At 28.2% G+C, this 16,773-nt stretch overlaps 2 protein-coding genes across 14 annotated transcripts in view; one reads left to right on the top strand and one right to left on the bottom strand.

Moving 5' to 3' along the window:
* LOC127290449 (death-associated protein kinase 1-like) overlaps positions 1-10,134 on the top strand; it is a 37,458-nt gene extending 27,324 nt beyond the window's left edge. For all 6 annotated transcript variants that reach the window (XM_051319010.1, XM_051319011.1, XM_051319015.1 and 3 more), the window contains 3 exons: positions 729-1,022; positions 6,657-6,979; positions 7,981-10,134. In XM_051319010.1, coding sequence (XP_051174967.1) covers positions 729-1,022; positions 6,657-6,979; positions 7,981-8,143 — 780 coding nt within the window. In that variant the 3' untranslated portion in view covers positions 8,144-10,134. The remainder of the gene's footprint in view (positions 1-728; positions 1,023-6,656; positions 6,980-7,980) is intronic.
* The window catches only part of LOC127290446 (uncharacterized), a 55,066-nt gene that overhangs the window by 14,719 nt on the left and 23,574 nt on the right, over positions 1-16,773 (bottom strand). For 2 of the 8 annotated variants that reach the window (XR_007844348.1, XR_007844345.1), the window contains 2 exons: positions 14,123-14,186; positions 13,607-13,779 (listed from right to left, as the gene is read on the bottom strand). The exons of 3 other annotated variants lie outside the window; for them this stretch is intronic. The gene's annotated coding sequence lies outside the window, so the exon portion shown is untranslated. Of the gene's footprint in view, positions 1-13,606; positions 14,187-16,773 lie in introns of those variants that run through there. 3 more of the 8 variants (XR_007844342.1, XR_007844344.1, XR_007844343.1) reach the window with 2 other exon arrangements.

Raw genomic sequence — 16,773 nt, 5'->3', positions numbered from 1 at the left:
GTATCTACAAAATACTCGTAATTTTGGTCGCCGAAATCGATACATCCAAACTGATACAAACGCGCCGTAATAGAAAATTACGGTATTAGTTTTAATTTGACTGTTTTGTCTCGAATCGTGCCGCAATTAGTGCATTTACCCTAATCAAAAGTAAATTTACTCGAAAATTTTTTTTTTTACCACAAACAGTCTTTAAACTGCAATTATTATATAATTTGTTTATAACATTTTTTCAGTGTAAAACTTTTTTTACTATTTGCCTGTCCTTAGACACTAAATGCATGTAATATTAAGTACAAAAAAAAATTTGAAGGCAAAATAGACCAAAAAGATTAAAAAATATTAATTTTTTCACAGTTTGCATTAACATTGAAAATTTATAAAACAAAAATTGAAAAATCGATTCTCACAAATCGGTTCAAAATTTAGTTCTGAGTTAGAAGAAACTAGAATTTTTGAATTTGGTTCATAATTGTGGTCTAAAAGTTAATTTGAACCAAATTTTATCATTTTGTACCACTGTTGTTCTGTCAAAAATTAAGTAACAACATTAAGCGGCCTATATAATAAAATTATCAAACATTTTTTTTACCAAGCGTCAAGTTTAAATACTTCAATATAAATATTTTATTTATTAAAAACTGGCGCTGAGTATAATAGCCCCTGCATAAGTAAAATAGCCCCGGTTGACGGTAATTTAATTAGTCAGGTAATTTGGTTGATTTAAGGTCCAGTTAAGAAAAATAGCACAGTCATTGGATCCAAATGAATCGGATTTATATCAATGGTGGCGAGGTTCGAAAATGTGCATTGGACCGTGTGAGAGTATGATCACCTTAGAGGAAGAGGATCAAGGATATATTGAGGTTCGAGTAAGAGGACCAAGAGGTTCAGGAGCCAAATGTTTTTCTCTTATCAATATAATAATTGACGCTATTGAATCATCACTCGAAACTGTTGCGCCAGGAATGATTCTCGAGAGACACTGGCTCAGTCCTAGTCAATTACGTGATTACGATGAGGTAATTTAATTTCTAATTGAAAAAATTTTAAAAAAGAATTTTTTGTAAAAAATTAAGATTCTTTTTGCAAAAAAGAAATAATGCTGAAACTGTCACACAGTTATTAAGTCAATTTTAAAAATTTAGGTTGATAATAACAAAGAAACAAAAGAAAACGTCTATTTTAATAAATGAAAAAACGGTTCTAATGGTTTTTTGGATATCATATATTCAAAATATGTGTTGTGGAAAAATTTTTGACACGAAGCATAAAGTTGAATACAACCTTCATTAAAGACGAATTTCATTGTTTAGAAACAGTAATATAAAACTTTGTTACAAAAAAATACAGTTAAAATTAATATAATAAATTAAGAGAGTGTCATATTTTGTCTTAAATTGTTGTTGATAATGTTAATAAAATAAAAAAATTAGTAATCCTAACACATTCTCGAAATTTTTTAACCGGTTGACCTCCCGAGAATCGAGCTCTCGACCAACATATCTAGAACATTTGTGACATTTATGTTTTAGAACTCTTATGGAACATTTGTTACAGAATAATTTAAGAATAAATTTCCGGATTTATTCTATAACAAAAAGAGAATATTGTTCTAGAAAGGTGACATAATATTGTTATATCACAATTATTCGAGAACAAAAAAGTACAAAATTTCCAGAACATTTGTGACTTAAATGTTCTATAACAATTGTGGAACTTATATCTAAGAACAGTTTTGGACCAAAAAAATAGAACAGTTATGTAACATATTAGGAACATTGTTCTAGAACACGGTTACCATTTGGTTCTATAACTGCTACATGTTATTGATGGCACAATTGATCTAGAACAATGTTCTTTAATTTTAATAGAACAATTATAGAACGTGTTTGCTGAACCATTTGGTTCTATAACTGCTACATGTTATTGATGGCACAATTGATCTAGAACAATGTTCTTTAATTTTAATAGAACAATTATAGAACGTGTTTGCTGAGTTGTATCGGTTAGGATTCAGCTTCATACTTCGTGTCAAATTTTTCAAAAACACATATTTTTTATTTTCGTGTAAGTTACAAGAAAATTTAAGTGGGAGTATTCTGATATATCAAGAGTTTGATATTTCGAAACGGAATTACTTTATAAAATTTTGAGAAATGAAAAAAAATCTTAAGACCAATTGAAAGGTCGTTAAATTTCCTTTCGAAATAATGTGTAACATTACAAAAATCATTTATTTTTTATATAAAAAAATTACCTTAAAAACTGCTCAGCTGTGATCGTCTTTTGATGGTGGAACGGTTTGAAATGGTTGTTTATTTTATTACTTTCTTCTTTTTTAAAAAAAGCAAATCTAATTTTTGTACCTTTAATAGTAATTTCAATATTACAGAGCACATATTCAGCAATAAGATCACTTTAGAACATACAAAATTATGTTCTCTAGAGGTTTTTGTATTTTCTTTCCATCTCAGAAAGTGTGAGAAAAATTGTCTTTTAGTTAATTAAAGTCAAGAAAGAAAGTAAAAATATTTTTTTGTAGTTATCTGGAAAAAATCTTTATTCCAACTAAAAGTATATTTTTCATTGGCTCTCTGGAGGTTTTTTTTACTGCCTGATCACATCAGAAAGGGAAACAAAAATTGTGTATAAGTTAATTCTAGTAGTAGTCCAGTCAAATTAGTCGAAAAACAAGGCGTATCATGTTTTAACTCAGGACCTTAATTTTTTTACTTAAACCCTTAATTTTGGGGTAAAAATAAAGTACCTAAATTTAGTACTTCAAACTCCTACCGGAACCTATAAATTTTTAAGTAATAGGTGCAAAAAATCAGTTTTTTTCAAATTGCCGCCTTCCATGACATTTTAGTATAAAAATAGTTATTACAAAAAAAGAAAATGTTTATAAAATTCTGAGAAATTTGATAAAAAATGAACCCTGTAGCTATAGCTTCCGCAAAAAACCCATTTTTTTCGGGATTTTAGCTAAAATCAGGTATTTTTCAGTTTTTCCAATATAGCTTTGAAACAAATGATTTCTTCAAAAAAATGATAAACAGGAAAGTTAAATAATAATTTCCAAGATACAGTCTCTCAAAGTTGATACTTTTGAGATTTTACATAGAATCTCATTTTATTACCATTGTATGTAAAATCTCAAAAGGATCAACTTTGAGAGACTGTATCTTGGAAATTATTAGAGCTATTGCATTGTTCTTATTTGCAAATTGTCAGGAATGTTGTCAGCTTTAACTTTCCTGTTTATCATTTTTTTGAAGAAATCATTTGTTTCAAAGCTTTATTGGAAAAACTGAAAAATACCTGATTTTGGCTAAAATCTCAAAAAAATGGGTTTTTTGCGGAAGCTATAGCTACAGGGTTCATTTTTTATCAAATCACTCAGAATTTTATATACACTTTCTTTTTTATAATAACTCACTGAAAGAAATTTGGGTGAGCAGCAGTACCAGCGAGTACAGGTGCTCTATCAAATCGAAGAAAGCTAACGAACCCTTTTTCGATCGGCTGACATCCCGTTTCGGGAGCTGAGACTCACCGTAGCGGTAGAGCTGAAATTACTACATAGTCTTACCTTGTCTATATAAGACAGCTGCTTACTCGTACCGGTAGCGCACTGCTCCCCGAACGGAATATCTGTCATACTTTGAGTAAAGGAACGCAGCGCTCTCAACGCTGAGACGTCTGCCCACCCAAATTTTTTTTACACCTATTTCTTAAAAAATTTTTTTAGGTTTCGGTTGAAGTGCAAAGTACCAAATTTAGGTACTTTATTTTTACCCCAAAATGAAGGGTTTCACAGTAAATACCTGGGCTCATTTTTGCTGCAGTTCAAAATGAGCCAATGCTAAACGACATAGAACGTGGCGCCACCTACTTGACTCATTTTTGCTGCGGATCAAAATGATCCTGCTGGCTGGATCATTTGAGCCCGGGTTTTTACTGTGTTGAGAAAAAAAAATTGAGGTCCTGAGTTAAAATATCTAAAAATGCTAACTTGACTGTACTATAGAGGGAGAAAATAGGAATATTTTTCTGTAGTTTTCAAGGAAAAATCTTTGTCAAAACCAAAAGTATGTTTTTCTAGAGTAAGGATTTTCCCTTCCGGAATGTTTAATAAAAAGTTGAGAAAAATTTGATCTTTGGATGGAATAAAATAACATAAAAAATGTATGTTATTAATATTGTTTATTGTCACAAAACAAAAAACGACGTTTCGATGACTTGGTCTTCGATGATTTGTTTTCTTAATAAAACGTATTTCCCTCTTATTAGAAAATTAAATTCATAATAGAATCTTGAAGGTCTTTTCCTCTATACACTATTTACCTATGAGTTCATTGACTTCCTTTTTTAACACGTGTGGTATTCCTCCAAAACAAATTTTAATTCAGTTTTGACTTGATGTTCGCATCGAAATGACGAAAATTGTCGCGTATCTAATTTTTTGTAGTGTTTTACTTTTTAATTTTTTGAAGATAAATTTAAAAATGGATTCTAACATTGACTAGTTGCAATGTAGTATTATTTTAAATATTCAGGTATTATTATTATTTAGTGTTTTAATTTATGTGTTTAATTTTGTGTATTTATTAATTTGGTGTTTTATTTAATAAATTAGCCTGAAGAAGATGGTAAACCAAACCATCGAAACGTCGCAACTTATCAAAATAACATAAATCTGTTTTATGTGTTTTTCTTTACCTTCCATTGATCGAATTTACTTCATATCAAAAATACGTGTTTTTAATGAACGCTTAAATTCTCCAATGTAATTCGCTGGACAGTTTTTACAATTAAATTTATAAACAATGTTCGTTTCATCCCACTTGTCAATAGGATCCTTACCGAATTTTATAATAGATCTTAAAGGTTTATTAACTATTGGAATAGTATGTATATTGTATGTTTTTAGAATTTTTGACAATCTAATGAAATTTGAGTAATTATAAGGTAAACTGACTTTAGGAATTTTTTAATATAAAAGTGCTTGTGAATTTACAATATTATTAGAATTATTATCATTATTTTTTTAATGAAATTTAATGCTATTTAAACGAATTTTAGTATATTTTTTAATAAATTTAAGTGGATAATCATTGTTTTGTAAAATATTATTAATTTTCATTAAATTGTCATTGTGAAAGGAATGATGTGATAATAACATTGCTCGGTCTACAAGGTAATATACAATGTTTATTTTTTGTTGGAGTGGGTGATTCGAAAAGTAATTGACGAGTTTTCCAGAAGAAGATGATTTTTGATACCAATTATATGTAATGTTATTATTTTTTATAATTATAGAAATATCTAAATAATTGATTAATGATTCCACTATTAATAAAAAAGAAGACATAATGTATCTAAACAAAATATACTTCCCTTTAATTTCCAAATTAGACTCGTGATTCTATTTTTCTGAAAATATTTCACTTCCACGTGCTGTTTACATCTAAGTTCATTGACTCGTCTATTTCATTTAGATTTTAAATTTTGTATTTTCAATTTAGTCTTGACGATACTGGTCTATAAACCTGACGTGCCAGCTTAGTCTGAGGAAAATAAAATTTTCTAACGCTAAGATGTAACGGTTCAACTAATTATTGGTAATTGTTATTACTTGTGTATTTTTATTATTTGAAAAAAAACATAATGTGGTGTTATAAATAAAATTATAAATATTTTCATTAGATTTAACCTGAAGATGATAACGAACGAAGTCATCGAAACGTCGTTTCTTGTTTTGTGACAATAAACAATATTAATAACATACATTTTTTATGTTATTTTATTTCTTACAAGGATCGAATTTTTCTCAACTTTTTATTAAAAGTATGTTTTTCACTGGTTCTCTAGTAATATGTCTACTGTGTTTTCACCTCAGAACAAGGGAAAACATTATATTTTACTTAATTCAAGAAAAGGAAAAAAGTAGAATTTTTTTCTGTGTTTTTAAGTGAAGAATCTTTGTCAGAAACAAAAGTTGGTTTTGTCACCGGTTTTCTGGTGGTTTTTCTACTTATTTTCCACCTCAGAAAGAGAGACAACAATTTTTTTTTAGTTGGCAAGAAAGTAGAAATTTTTTTCTTCATGTCTTTTAGTTAATTCAATTCAGTCAAGAATGTAGGAATTTTTTTCAGTATTTTGCAAAGGAAAAATTTTTAAAAATTAAAGTTGTTCGTGTCACTGGTTCTCTGGTGGCTTTTCTTTCTTTCCATCTCGTAAATGAGATAAATATAGTGCATTAGTTAAATTGAATCAAGGAAAAATGGACCCCGCACACAAAGCATTGAATTTCTACCCTAGTTAAATTTTTTGTACCTGAAGTATGTTTCAGAATAAAAGCTTCTGAACAAAAAATGTAAATACCTAAATGCGTAAAAATTAAAAGTTTTTGAGAGAACATCATATTTTGCACTGCACAAGGGACAAGAAAAAGTCTCTTATGTCCCTGGTATAGTTACTGTTATTTCTAACTTATATATTTTTTAAATTTAACTTTGTGCTGATAACTGTGTGACAAAGTTTGAAATTCTTAAAAAATAAGTATTTATAATTTTTTTTCATGAAAATCGTATTTTTTTCATCAATAATAAATATATTTTTACTAAATGAAAAACTATTTTTTTCTGAAGGTTATTCACTCTTGGGAACCGGCTTCAATTCTGTCGTCATTAATGGAACGAAGTTTTGTGGAGGTTTGTTTGAAAAATCCGTTTAATGGTAAACAGGAAAATATCTGGGATATTATTGGCTGTGGATTAGTTTTATCGGATAATTGCATTCCGGGACCGAGACAAATAGTGAAAAGCATTAAACCGGGAGTTCAAAGGCGATTGGCTCAATTACTTGATCCACCGGATCCACAGGGACGAGACTGGTGCTTATTAGCCGTCAGACTTGGATTGGGAGATCGAGTTGCACAATTTGACAGTACAATCAATAGTCCAACTCTCAGGTATTTTTTTATTAATTTAATTTATAGTTAATTCGATAATTTAAAAAATCTTTATTTACTCTCAAATATGGTTCAAGGCTCCGAATACATACGTTTACCTTCTTACTCTAATATTATATTAAGATAGTATTACACTTTAGAAGCAGTAAAAAAAGGGTTCAAACAAAAATTTTTTTTCTGGTTAATTACTTTATTTAAAGAAAAGAAACCTTCTGTACAATATTAAGGACAATTAGTTCTTCAAGAAAAAATAAAAAAATAAATTTTTATTAGATCTTTCTGGTCACCAGAGGGCACTGAAGTAGCTAAAACCAAAAAGGAATAGATAATCGGTTTTAGGCATAATGCCTGCAGGCTTTAATTACGAAGAAAAGGATATTTTTTTATTTTTTTTTAGATGAATAGAACCCGAGTTATGCTATCCGCCAGTTGAAAAAACATCTTTTCGAGAAAAACGCATTTAAAGTTTTAACTCCCAAATGTACAAATTTTTATCAAAGTTTGACGCTGTATTTTCGCAATTAAACTCTATAAAAAAAATTTGCAATAGCCATTTCTTATGTGCCAAGAACCGCTCTTTCGAATGGTGAATAAGAAAATTTTGTAAATTTTTAAGTCAACAAATTATACTTGTTTCTTTAAATAAAAAAACGCAAAACTGGCGCTGTGTGTGTGAATACACTGCGCTGCATTTTATTCTGTAACTTTTTTATTTTGTCGAATTTTGATTTAATATTTTGGGATTATATTTCCAAGATGATTTGAAATAGGAAAATGCAAAAAAAATCGATTTTTTTGACGGTGTAAAGTGTAATACTACCTTAACGATATTTAAGGATTGTAATCTACAGAAAAAAAATAAGAAAAAAAGTCTTGAGTATTTTAAAAAAATATATATTTATAAATTTTAAGATTAAAACAGTTTAATTTTTCTGGATAATTCTTTTTTTTCTGATAAATTGCGTTTAATAGAACACTTTTAATATTTTAACAAATTTCAGGCTTCTCGGTTCAGCGGGAGCTGATTGTACAGTGGGATCTCTAGTTCGTGAGCTTCGCGCTCTCGGCAGAGAAGACGCGGCTCATCTTTTATTGTCTTATACACCAACATACGTCCAGTTAACTTCGCAGGGCTCCGAGACTGGTTCTGATCTTTCGAGATGACCATCTTGCCCACGTCGATAACAAAAAGCAATTTCTATATTTACAATAAGCGAAAATTATACTCGAAATAATCTCAACAACAACAACTTAAACAATTCTCCATTTTTTCGTATGTAAAAAATTAATATTTGCAAACAAAATCTTCATCAATCATATTTATATATAAAAATATTATGGGGGCATTTTTTTACATCAAGTTTCGTACTTTTTAAATATTGTCTTAATAACAAATTATTCGTATCTCTTTTTGCGTAAATGACGTCATTTTAGCCGTCAATATTGGAGAACGACCACTTTAACGATACCAAAGTTGCCATGTATTTTTTTTTCAAAAAAAATGGCAATTACGAATTAAAAAGGTGCTGCAGTTTTTGAAATCGTTATACGCTTTCATGACATTCTCGACTTTTTACAATTATTAGAATTATTATTATTTAATTAATATTAATGATAATTATGTAAATATAAGTATATTTTTAATTATATTTGTCATTATAGGGTCAGTTGGGGTAAATGGGGACAAAATCGCTATTTTTCACAAATTATGTAAGTTTTTTCCTCTAAAGGGAAATATTTGCGGGTTTATTTTTTTTAAGTTGTTATTTATATTCCCAGGATTAATTTCATGCAGCAAAAAAAAATTTAGAAAAACTTTAAATGCCTGGAATTGACTGTCCCCATTTACCCCAAAATTTAGAAAATTTCACAAAATTTGGGGTAAATGTGGACAGAATAGTTTCTAAGAAATTTTTAAGAAAAAAGTTTCCTTAAGTATATTACTGTATTAAGGGACGAAAAAAATTGAAAAAAATTATAGTAGACATATAATAATTGAACCAATTGAAATTTTTTTATTTTTTTTTATTTTCGTATTTTGTCTCGCATTTAAAAGAAAACAGATTTAAAAATCATACCAAATTTTTTTTCTTATTCCTTATGACTCACATAACATAAATTCAGTTGAATTTTTGATTTTTATCACTTTGGTTTGTTATCAATCTAGGCTAAGGACTGGCAGCAGTATTCACAACGAACAATATTTGGGAGTGAATATTGTGGCGTGTTTAAAAATGTGAGTTGGCATTAACTTAAAAATCGCAGATGGAGAGAAAAGTAAGCCTTTTCATTTGTTAAATAAATAAATAAATTAACAACAATAAACAATGACAATAAAACTCTTATCTAGTAATAGGTAAAAAATTTCTTTGATGCTTCTTTAATGAATTGTAATCTCGTTATGAAATTACTATAAAAAAGTAACATTTTATTTAACAAAAAATTTTCTTTTTTAACGCTCTTGTTGGATTTTTTACCTTTACTTTATTATTTCTACGTAAACTTCGCATTGTATGCCCTTTAAAGCTGCAATAAAATGAAAAATATTTGGATTTGCCTTGTAAAATAAGGCATTAAACTTAGAATGGAAGCATTCACAGTTATTGGTGGTTCGTGTAATGCTATTCGAAAATTCAGCCCAAACATTTAGAGGAAAATCAGAATTTAGATCTACATACCACTGTAAAAAATAGTCACAAAATTCGGTAACTCTCTCGTCACGTGGCATTATAGTCATAAGATCTTCTACAAAACAATTTTCATCATCTTCCGGAGCTAAAAATGGAAGTCCAAAAAATAATTTTAAAAAACTTCCAATTATTGAGTTTTCTCTTTTATACTCCGGCACTAAATTCAAATTCTGAATTTTCTTCCATAAGTTTTGACTGAAGTGAAAGCGACAGCCTTTAATTATAATATTTGGGAAAACATCTCGAATTGTGTTGGCCAACTATAAAATGTCTCGGCTACAAAAACTATATCTAAATCGCACAGAAAAGTTAAATTTTTTGTTGTCGAAAATAAAATTATATTATTAATTTGATCGTTACATAAAAGACAGTTTTCGTCGTTATTTGTTTTGACATCAATGTCATTCAAACTTTCATATAACGAATCGATACAATCTGGCAATGTCGGAATTAATTTTCTTCTTGCGTAATACATGTTACTTTTATCAGCGAGAATATCATTTATTGTTAGAGTATTAATGTCACCTTTTTTTAATTCTTGCTAAATAATTTTTGCTGGACAATCAGGAGGATCGTCAACAGCTTTACGCTTTAACGAATTACTAAGTTTTTTCCTATTTAACATACTCTCACTGTCCGGATCATGGCCCATATGATTCTAATAACTTGTAACTATGTCATAATCATTATTTAATTTAATGTACGCTTTACAATTTTTTTTTCGTACATGCCCATCTTTGAATGTCATTTTTTAACATTTTTTGAAAACCAAATTTGAAATTGTCGATAAGAATTTAAAGGCTTAACTTTCTCTCCTAACATAATATTAAATTTATCCATTGGAAAACAAACAAGAAAACTAATATAAACACAGAAAATACACGCGTACACAACAAACGTTAAATGCCAACTAAATTTGAATATATTAATCCAAATATTTTTCATTTTATTGAAGCTTTAAAGGGCATACAATGCGAAGTTTACGTAAAAATAAAAAGTAAAGGTAAAAAATCCAAAGAGAGCGTTGAAGAAGAAAATTACTAGATAAGAGTTTTATTGTCATTGTTTATTTTTGTTAATTTATTTATTTAACAGATGACAAGGCATTATTGCTGCTATTATTTATTTATTTATTTATCAAATGACAAGACTTACCTTTCTCTCCATCTGCGATTTTTAAGTTAATGCCAAATCACATTTTTAAACACGCCAGCAGTATTCACCCCCAATTATTGTTTGTTGTAAATACTGCTGCAAGTCCTAAGCCTGGATAAGGCTAACGCAAAATAACCTCGCAAAATTCAAACTGAGAATCTATTTTGCGTTGGTCTGTAGAGTTCGAAGGGAAATGTGTAACCTACAATGATATATATAGGACATCGACCACTGCACGCAATTCGACTACATTTGGGTTACCCTTGGCACGCAATTCAAACTATACCTGCCATCCCTTGGGACGCAATTCAACCAAGCGCACGCAATTCGATATCAGCCTTCCATTTACCCTGAGTTTTCAAATTTTTGGGGTAAATGGGAACAGCTTGTCATTATTAACCAAATTAACAAAAATTCAAGTGAATTTATGTTATGGGAGTCATAAGGAATAATAAAAAAATTTGGTATGATTTTTACAAGAAGTATAATAAGGAGCACTCACTCCACTTTAGCAGATAGCCACGGTTTCGCCAATCAATTACAGAAATGTCCCATAACGATTAGGACGCCTTTACAGGAAAAGCTATGTACTTTATAGTTTTTCACAATATGTCTGCGTTCAACATTTTCTTTACAGCTTTTCTTTCCGTAGCCTGGTGATGTACACCCTTTCACAAAACACCTCATTATTACTTTTAAATTAAAAAGTTTTTACATATTGCACTTACGATTGTTCAAGATCACTAAGTCCACGATTAACAGAAGTATAAAGACGTGTAAAATAGCCGTTTACGGCATTCACCCACAGTTAATTTGGGGTAAATTTTAATTGATTTTTATTAACGAAGTTACAATTTCTGATTATTTAAACTAATCAAAATTAAATTTCAAAACCGGCCCGTACTAAATACTGCTGCTGAATACAGTGTAAACAAACAACAAACATTCAAGTATAGCAGACGATAAAATCACGTGACCTGTAGTAATTAATTTTCCCGCTAGGGTTGTTAGTGTCGTTATGAGACACTTCATTAATTGAATCGGAAAAACATGTGAGCAGAATTTTCCGAAACGGCCAATAGATTGAGTGCTCCTTATAATACTTCGTGGATTTTTAAGTCTGTTTTCTTTGAAATGCGAGACAAAATACTAAAACAGTTTTGACTTTGATTTTCAAGTTTTTATGCATTGAGAGATAACTTTTTTTTATCTTGCTGCCAATTGTCAAGATAAAAGCTTGACAATACTCAAAACCTCTTGCAGGTGATCTGAGGTTAAAATATTGACGTTGAACTTCATTTTAAAACTGTAAATTATGCTCTAAAACCTCTTGTCCCTATTTATCCACTGTCCCCATTTATCCTAACTGACCCTATTTATAATCATACTTATAATTGTAATTACAATTATGTTTACGATTAGTGCAGAGGGTGGCGATATGACCTGAAAATGACCGGGAATTCATAGTTAAACCGGGAATTTTTTAGATATTCTAAAAATTATTATATCTAATTACTTTTTTGTAGTAATTCATTATTAAAATTTATTAGAAGAATTAATAATAAAAAATAAAAAAGTTATGAATTTTTTTTTTTTTTTAGAAAAATGGTCACTTTTATTTATATGAAAGAGTTAAATTATTTACAAAATTTTGACCGGAAAATGACCGAAAATTTATAATCATAAAAATTATCGCCATCCTGGTGCAAGTTGAAATAAGATTTCAGTTATATAAGTAAATTAATTGCAATGAAACTCAGGAATTTTAATCTACATATATAAAAAGAAATGTTTCCACAAAATATTGAGTCAAAATATTCACTAGTTTTTGAGATGTGAAAATTTTGATGATTAATGCACGACTACTATCTCATTAGCTAAGAGGAGTAAGTCCCTGTTATTCAATTCTAATGTTTACAAATTTCTCTTCCACACTCGAATAGAATTGTCAGTTTTTTGTTAAATTATTATATATGTTGTGCCATTCCATGAGTTTTTTTTATCACTTTTTGGAGTAACCTTTCCAAATTAAATGAAACATTTTTTTTATAATATTTATTAATTATAAAGGTCCAAAATAATCAATTTTTAAGTAAAAACAATAATTGTTTATTTAAAAAATACAACAATAAATAATGAAAAAAAATCACTTTTTTTCTGCACCACCAAATAAATTGGTTTAAAGATCAAAATTTTCCTTATTTTTCAAGCTTTAATACCGCACAAGAAAAATAATGTATTTCAAAATTTATTAAACAATGTTTGTTTTCTTTTTTGTATTTTATTTATTGTGAAACGTCTGCTATTGCTGCGCGCGACGTTCGGAAGTTGTCGCTCTCGTTATTGAGCAGAAGCTTATTACACTAGCGTAGTACAAAACATGTTGTGTGAAAAGTGAGGTTATGTTGTCATTAAAAGAAACGTAAACATTTCTGTTTATCACATTGAATGGTTTTTAATTATCTACTTTGCAGTAAAAAATCATAAAAAAAACATTTTTTAAGGATGAAAAAGCTCACTTTTTGCACAACATGTTTTTTACTACGCTAGTGTAATGAGCTTCTGCTCAATAACGAGAGCGACAACTTCCGAACGTCGCGCGCAGGAATAGCAGACGTTTCACAGTAAATAAAATACAAAAAAGAAAACAAACATTGTTTAATAAATTGTGAGTTAACTATTTCGAAACACCTCATTTTTCTTGTACGGTATTAAGGGGTTACGACACACCCTGAACGCATGAAAATCGGATGGTTTTTTAGGAATTTCTTTAACAAAACTGTTAGAGGTAGGACTTATTTACATTTATTGATGTTTTAATACATATATTAAGCTTTATAAATATTTAAAAAAAATGGTTTTTAATTAAAAATGGCGGAGATATAAGTATTGGCGTGGATCAATTTTTCCGGAGCACTCCTTGATGGTGTACCTGATTGGCAGTTCAATTTTTGTCTGAAACAAGTAAAACAATATTTTTCTTAAAAAGTGACAAATTTTGAATAGAGTGACGAAGCCATTTAAAAAAAAAATTTTACGCAAATGGAAGCACTTCAAAAATTGAATTTTTTTTGGGCTAAAAGTACCGTATAAAAAATTTTCAAATTATTCAATCGAAAAAATCCCACGTCACTCTGTGGAAAATCTATTTAGGAAGATGTATATTAATTTGCAAGTCAATCGGTTGAATTGTTTTTGAGTTATCGTGTACACCGTCTCGAAAAATGTGGTTTCGAGAAAAACGCAAAAGAAAAAAATATACTTTAGTGTATTATAACTTGAAAATTTTTTAACTTACTATTTAATCAGCAATTCCTCGGCCATAATACTCTTCTCCTAGAATGGAAAGAATGTCCTCTGATCTGAAAATGGAAAGTCGTTAAGGAGGCGCTAGACGGCTTCTAGCAGCTCTCGGCGCGTCCCTACCCGCTGACTTCTAAAGATCATAACTTTTGTAATTAGTGTGACATTGTCTTCGGAGACATCTTCAAATATTCGTTAAAATATAAATTTTGAAATTAAGCAAAAAAAAATCAATTTTTTGAAAATTTCAGGGTGGCGTAACCCCTTAAAGCATGAAAAATAAGGCAATTTTTTTTATATATTATATAAATTATAACATTGTGTAACAGGGACTTAAGGCCAGGTCCAAGTCGTGTCAGCTGTTCCATTGAAACGTCAAAGGAACAGCTGACTCGACTTGGACCTGGCCTTAATCCTCTCAGCTGATGAGAAGGAGAGGTGTGCGCAGGCATCTAATTTTGCTGAATAATTCCTGAGTTTCATTGCAATTGATTTACTTATTTTGAAATAACTGAAATCTTACTTGGACTTAAATATATTTATAATTACATGAATAATAATGAACTATATAATTATTGTTATCATTATTATTAATTAAAACGATAAATGATAGTAAAAATATATAATTATTACCAATTATATTTATAGTATACATATATAATTCCCAGTTAAGTTTTTTCAAAATATCATTCTATTCTCTTTGTCGATATCACTGTTAAAATTTCTATGATAATCACATTACTGCATTAAAATGCACCTTCTTTAATATTTAAAGTAAAATAATATATATATATATAAAAATATTATAATAATAATAACTGCAATCGTTAATTAAATCGAAAATCGTTAATCATTAATTCACGATCAGCAATCATTATATATTAAGAATCATCATTGTCAATGCAAATGAAATAATTTTTGCATTGTTGTGTATGCATTTTCTATTATGCAAAGACTTGAGCAACATTCGACACCAATTGTGATACCGAGCAATCGAAACTGGCTTCTTTAATTAAGAATATAATTAGTTTGGAAAAAAAGTAACTTTTTCTATGTGCCATAGAACTTTTCGAAAATAATTATAAATAATATTATTATTATTAATGTTAATAATAATTATTAATAGAATCTCGCGCTTTTTTCTTAATAATATATAAGTCTGGCTTGTTTTGTAAAAAAAAAAAAATTTTTTTCACTTAATTTTATTGTGTGAGTGTAAAATGAATGAAAAACAAAATTTAGAAACCTTTACAAATCAAGTCGATGTTGCCCTCTTGTAAAAATAAAAAAAAAAAATAATTAAGTAGGCTCGTTTTATATAACGAAAATTTAAATAATTGTTATTACAAACAAGAAAAAAAAACCTCCAATGACAATTGTCCTGGCGAAATTTATTTTTTAAAGGGAACAAAATGACACAAATCATCAGTTATTTTTTTTCTTTTTTATAGTTGAATTTTTTGCGGAAATGTTGAAATAAATATCGCTTGGATAAATTTCTGGGGGTTGCTAGTCTGTCCAGTTTTCTATATTTCCACTTATAAAATAAGTGCATCGTTGCCACCTATTTCTAATTATAAAAAAAAAATAATTATTATTTTGCTAAACATTAGATAGAACAATTGGATATATATATAAATAATAATTATTAACAAGTTGTGTGCTGAGTATATTTGCAAATTTTAAATATCGAATTTTTCTCATCTCAGTATGTAAATTTTTTTTCCAATTTTTCAAAAAAATTAAATTCAATGATAATTGTAAGAAAAAAAAGAAAATGTCGAAAAACAACACTAAAATAAAAAAAGAGCATTCCGATTTGATGTATTTTTTAATTGTTTAAACATTTTTTACAATTTGATTTCTTTTTTAATTTTTCAAGATAAATTTAAATATTTTTTTTTCTCTGATAATATATATATTGTATATTTGCACCGAAAGTATTACTATTGCGCAAAATGACAAAATATCATCAATTTTTATTACAAATCATTCATGTTATCGCACTTTTTGCTACGACAGAATTTATAAATATTCATAAATATATATATATATAGTGACAATTGTAACGAATCTCATTGCGCAAAATATGTTTTATTTACGTTAAGAAAAAAAAATTGTTCCATTTTTGAATTTGAAACAAACTGAATTCTTTATTTTCAATTCGAAAAGTAATTTCTAAAATAATTTTACAGTTTTATAATTTTTGTGGAAAAAATTGAAGAATTTTGTAATTATATAGCATTTTTATTGCAAATTAAGGTGAAATATTTTTTAGAAGCACAAAAAAAGATATGAATGTGTATTTTTTAATTATAAATTTTTACAAAGACATGGATCACACAGGCTATTATTTATTTTTATCTATTTTAAATTTTGTCACCTATTTTATTTTGATAATTTTTTTTTATCTTTTTCACCTTTTTTATGATTTGATTAATGTGATGTATTTAAAAAAATAATTGAATTTCCAATGTAATAATATTGATTTTCTGAAGAATATTAAAAATTATTTATTAGTTTAAAAAGAATAATTTTGTAACATTTTTTGAGTTAATATTAATTTAGAGGATACAAAATTATTTTGGCCATATTAATAAATGTAAATTTAAATTGGCCTTGGATTATATGAATTTTTCCGATTTT

This window comes from Leptopilina boulardi, unplaced genomic scaffold, assembly GCF_019393585.1.
Source record: "Leptopilina boulardi isolate dan_hultmark-lab unplaced genomic scaffold, ZJU_Lbou_2.1 LbouV2_69, whole genome shotgun sequence".
In the NCBI taxonomy this organism is placed as follows: Eukaryota; Metazoa; Arthropoda; class Insecta; order Hymenoptera; family Figitidae; genus Leptopilina; species Leptopilina boulardi.
The sequence above is the reverse complement of the archived record's forward strand: the minus strand, read 5'-3'. Positions and strand labels throughout refer to the sequence as shown.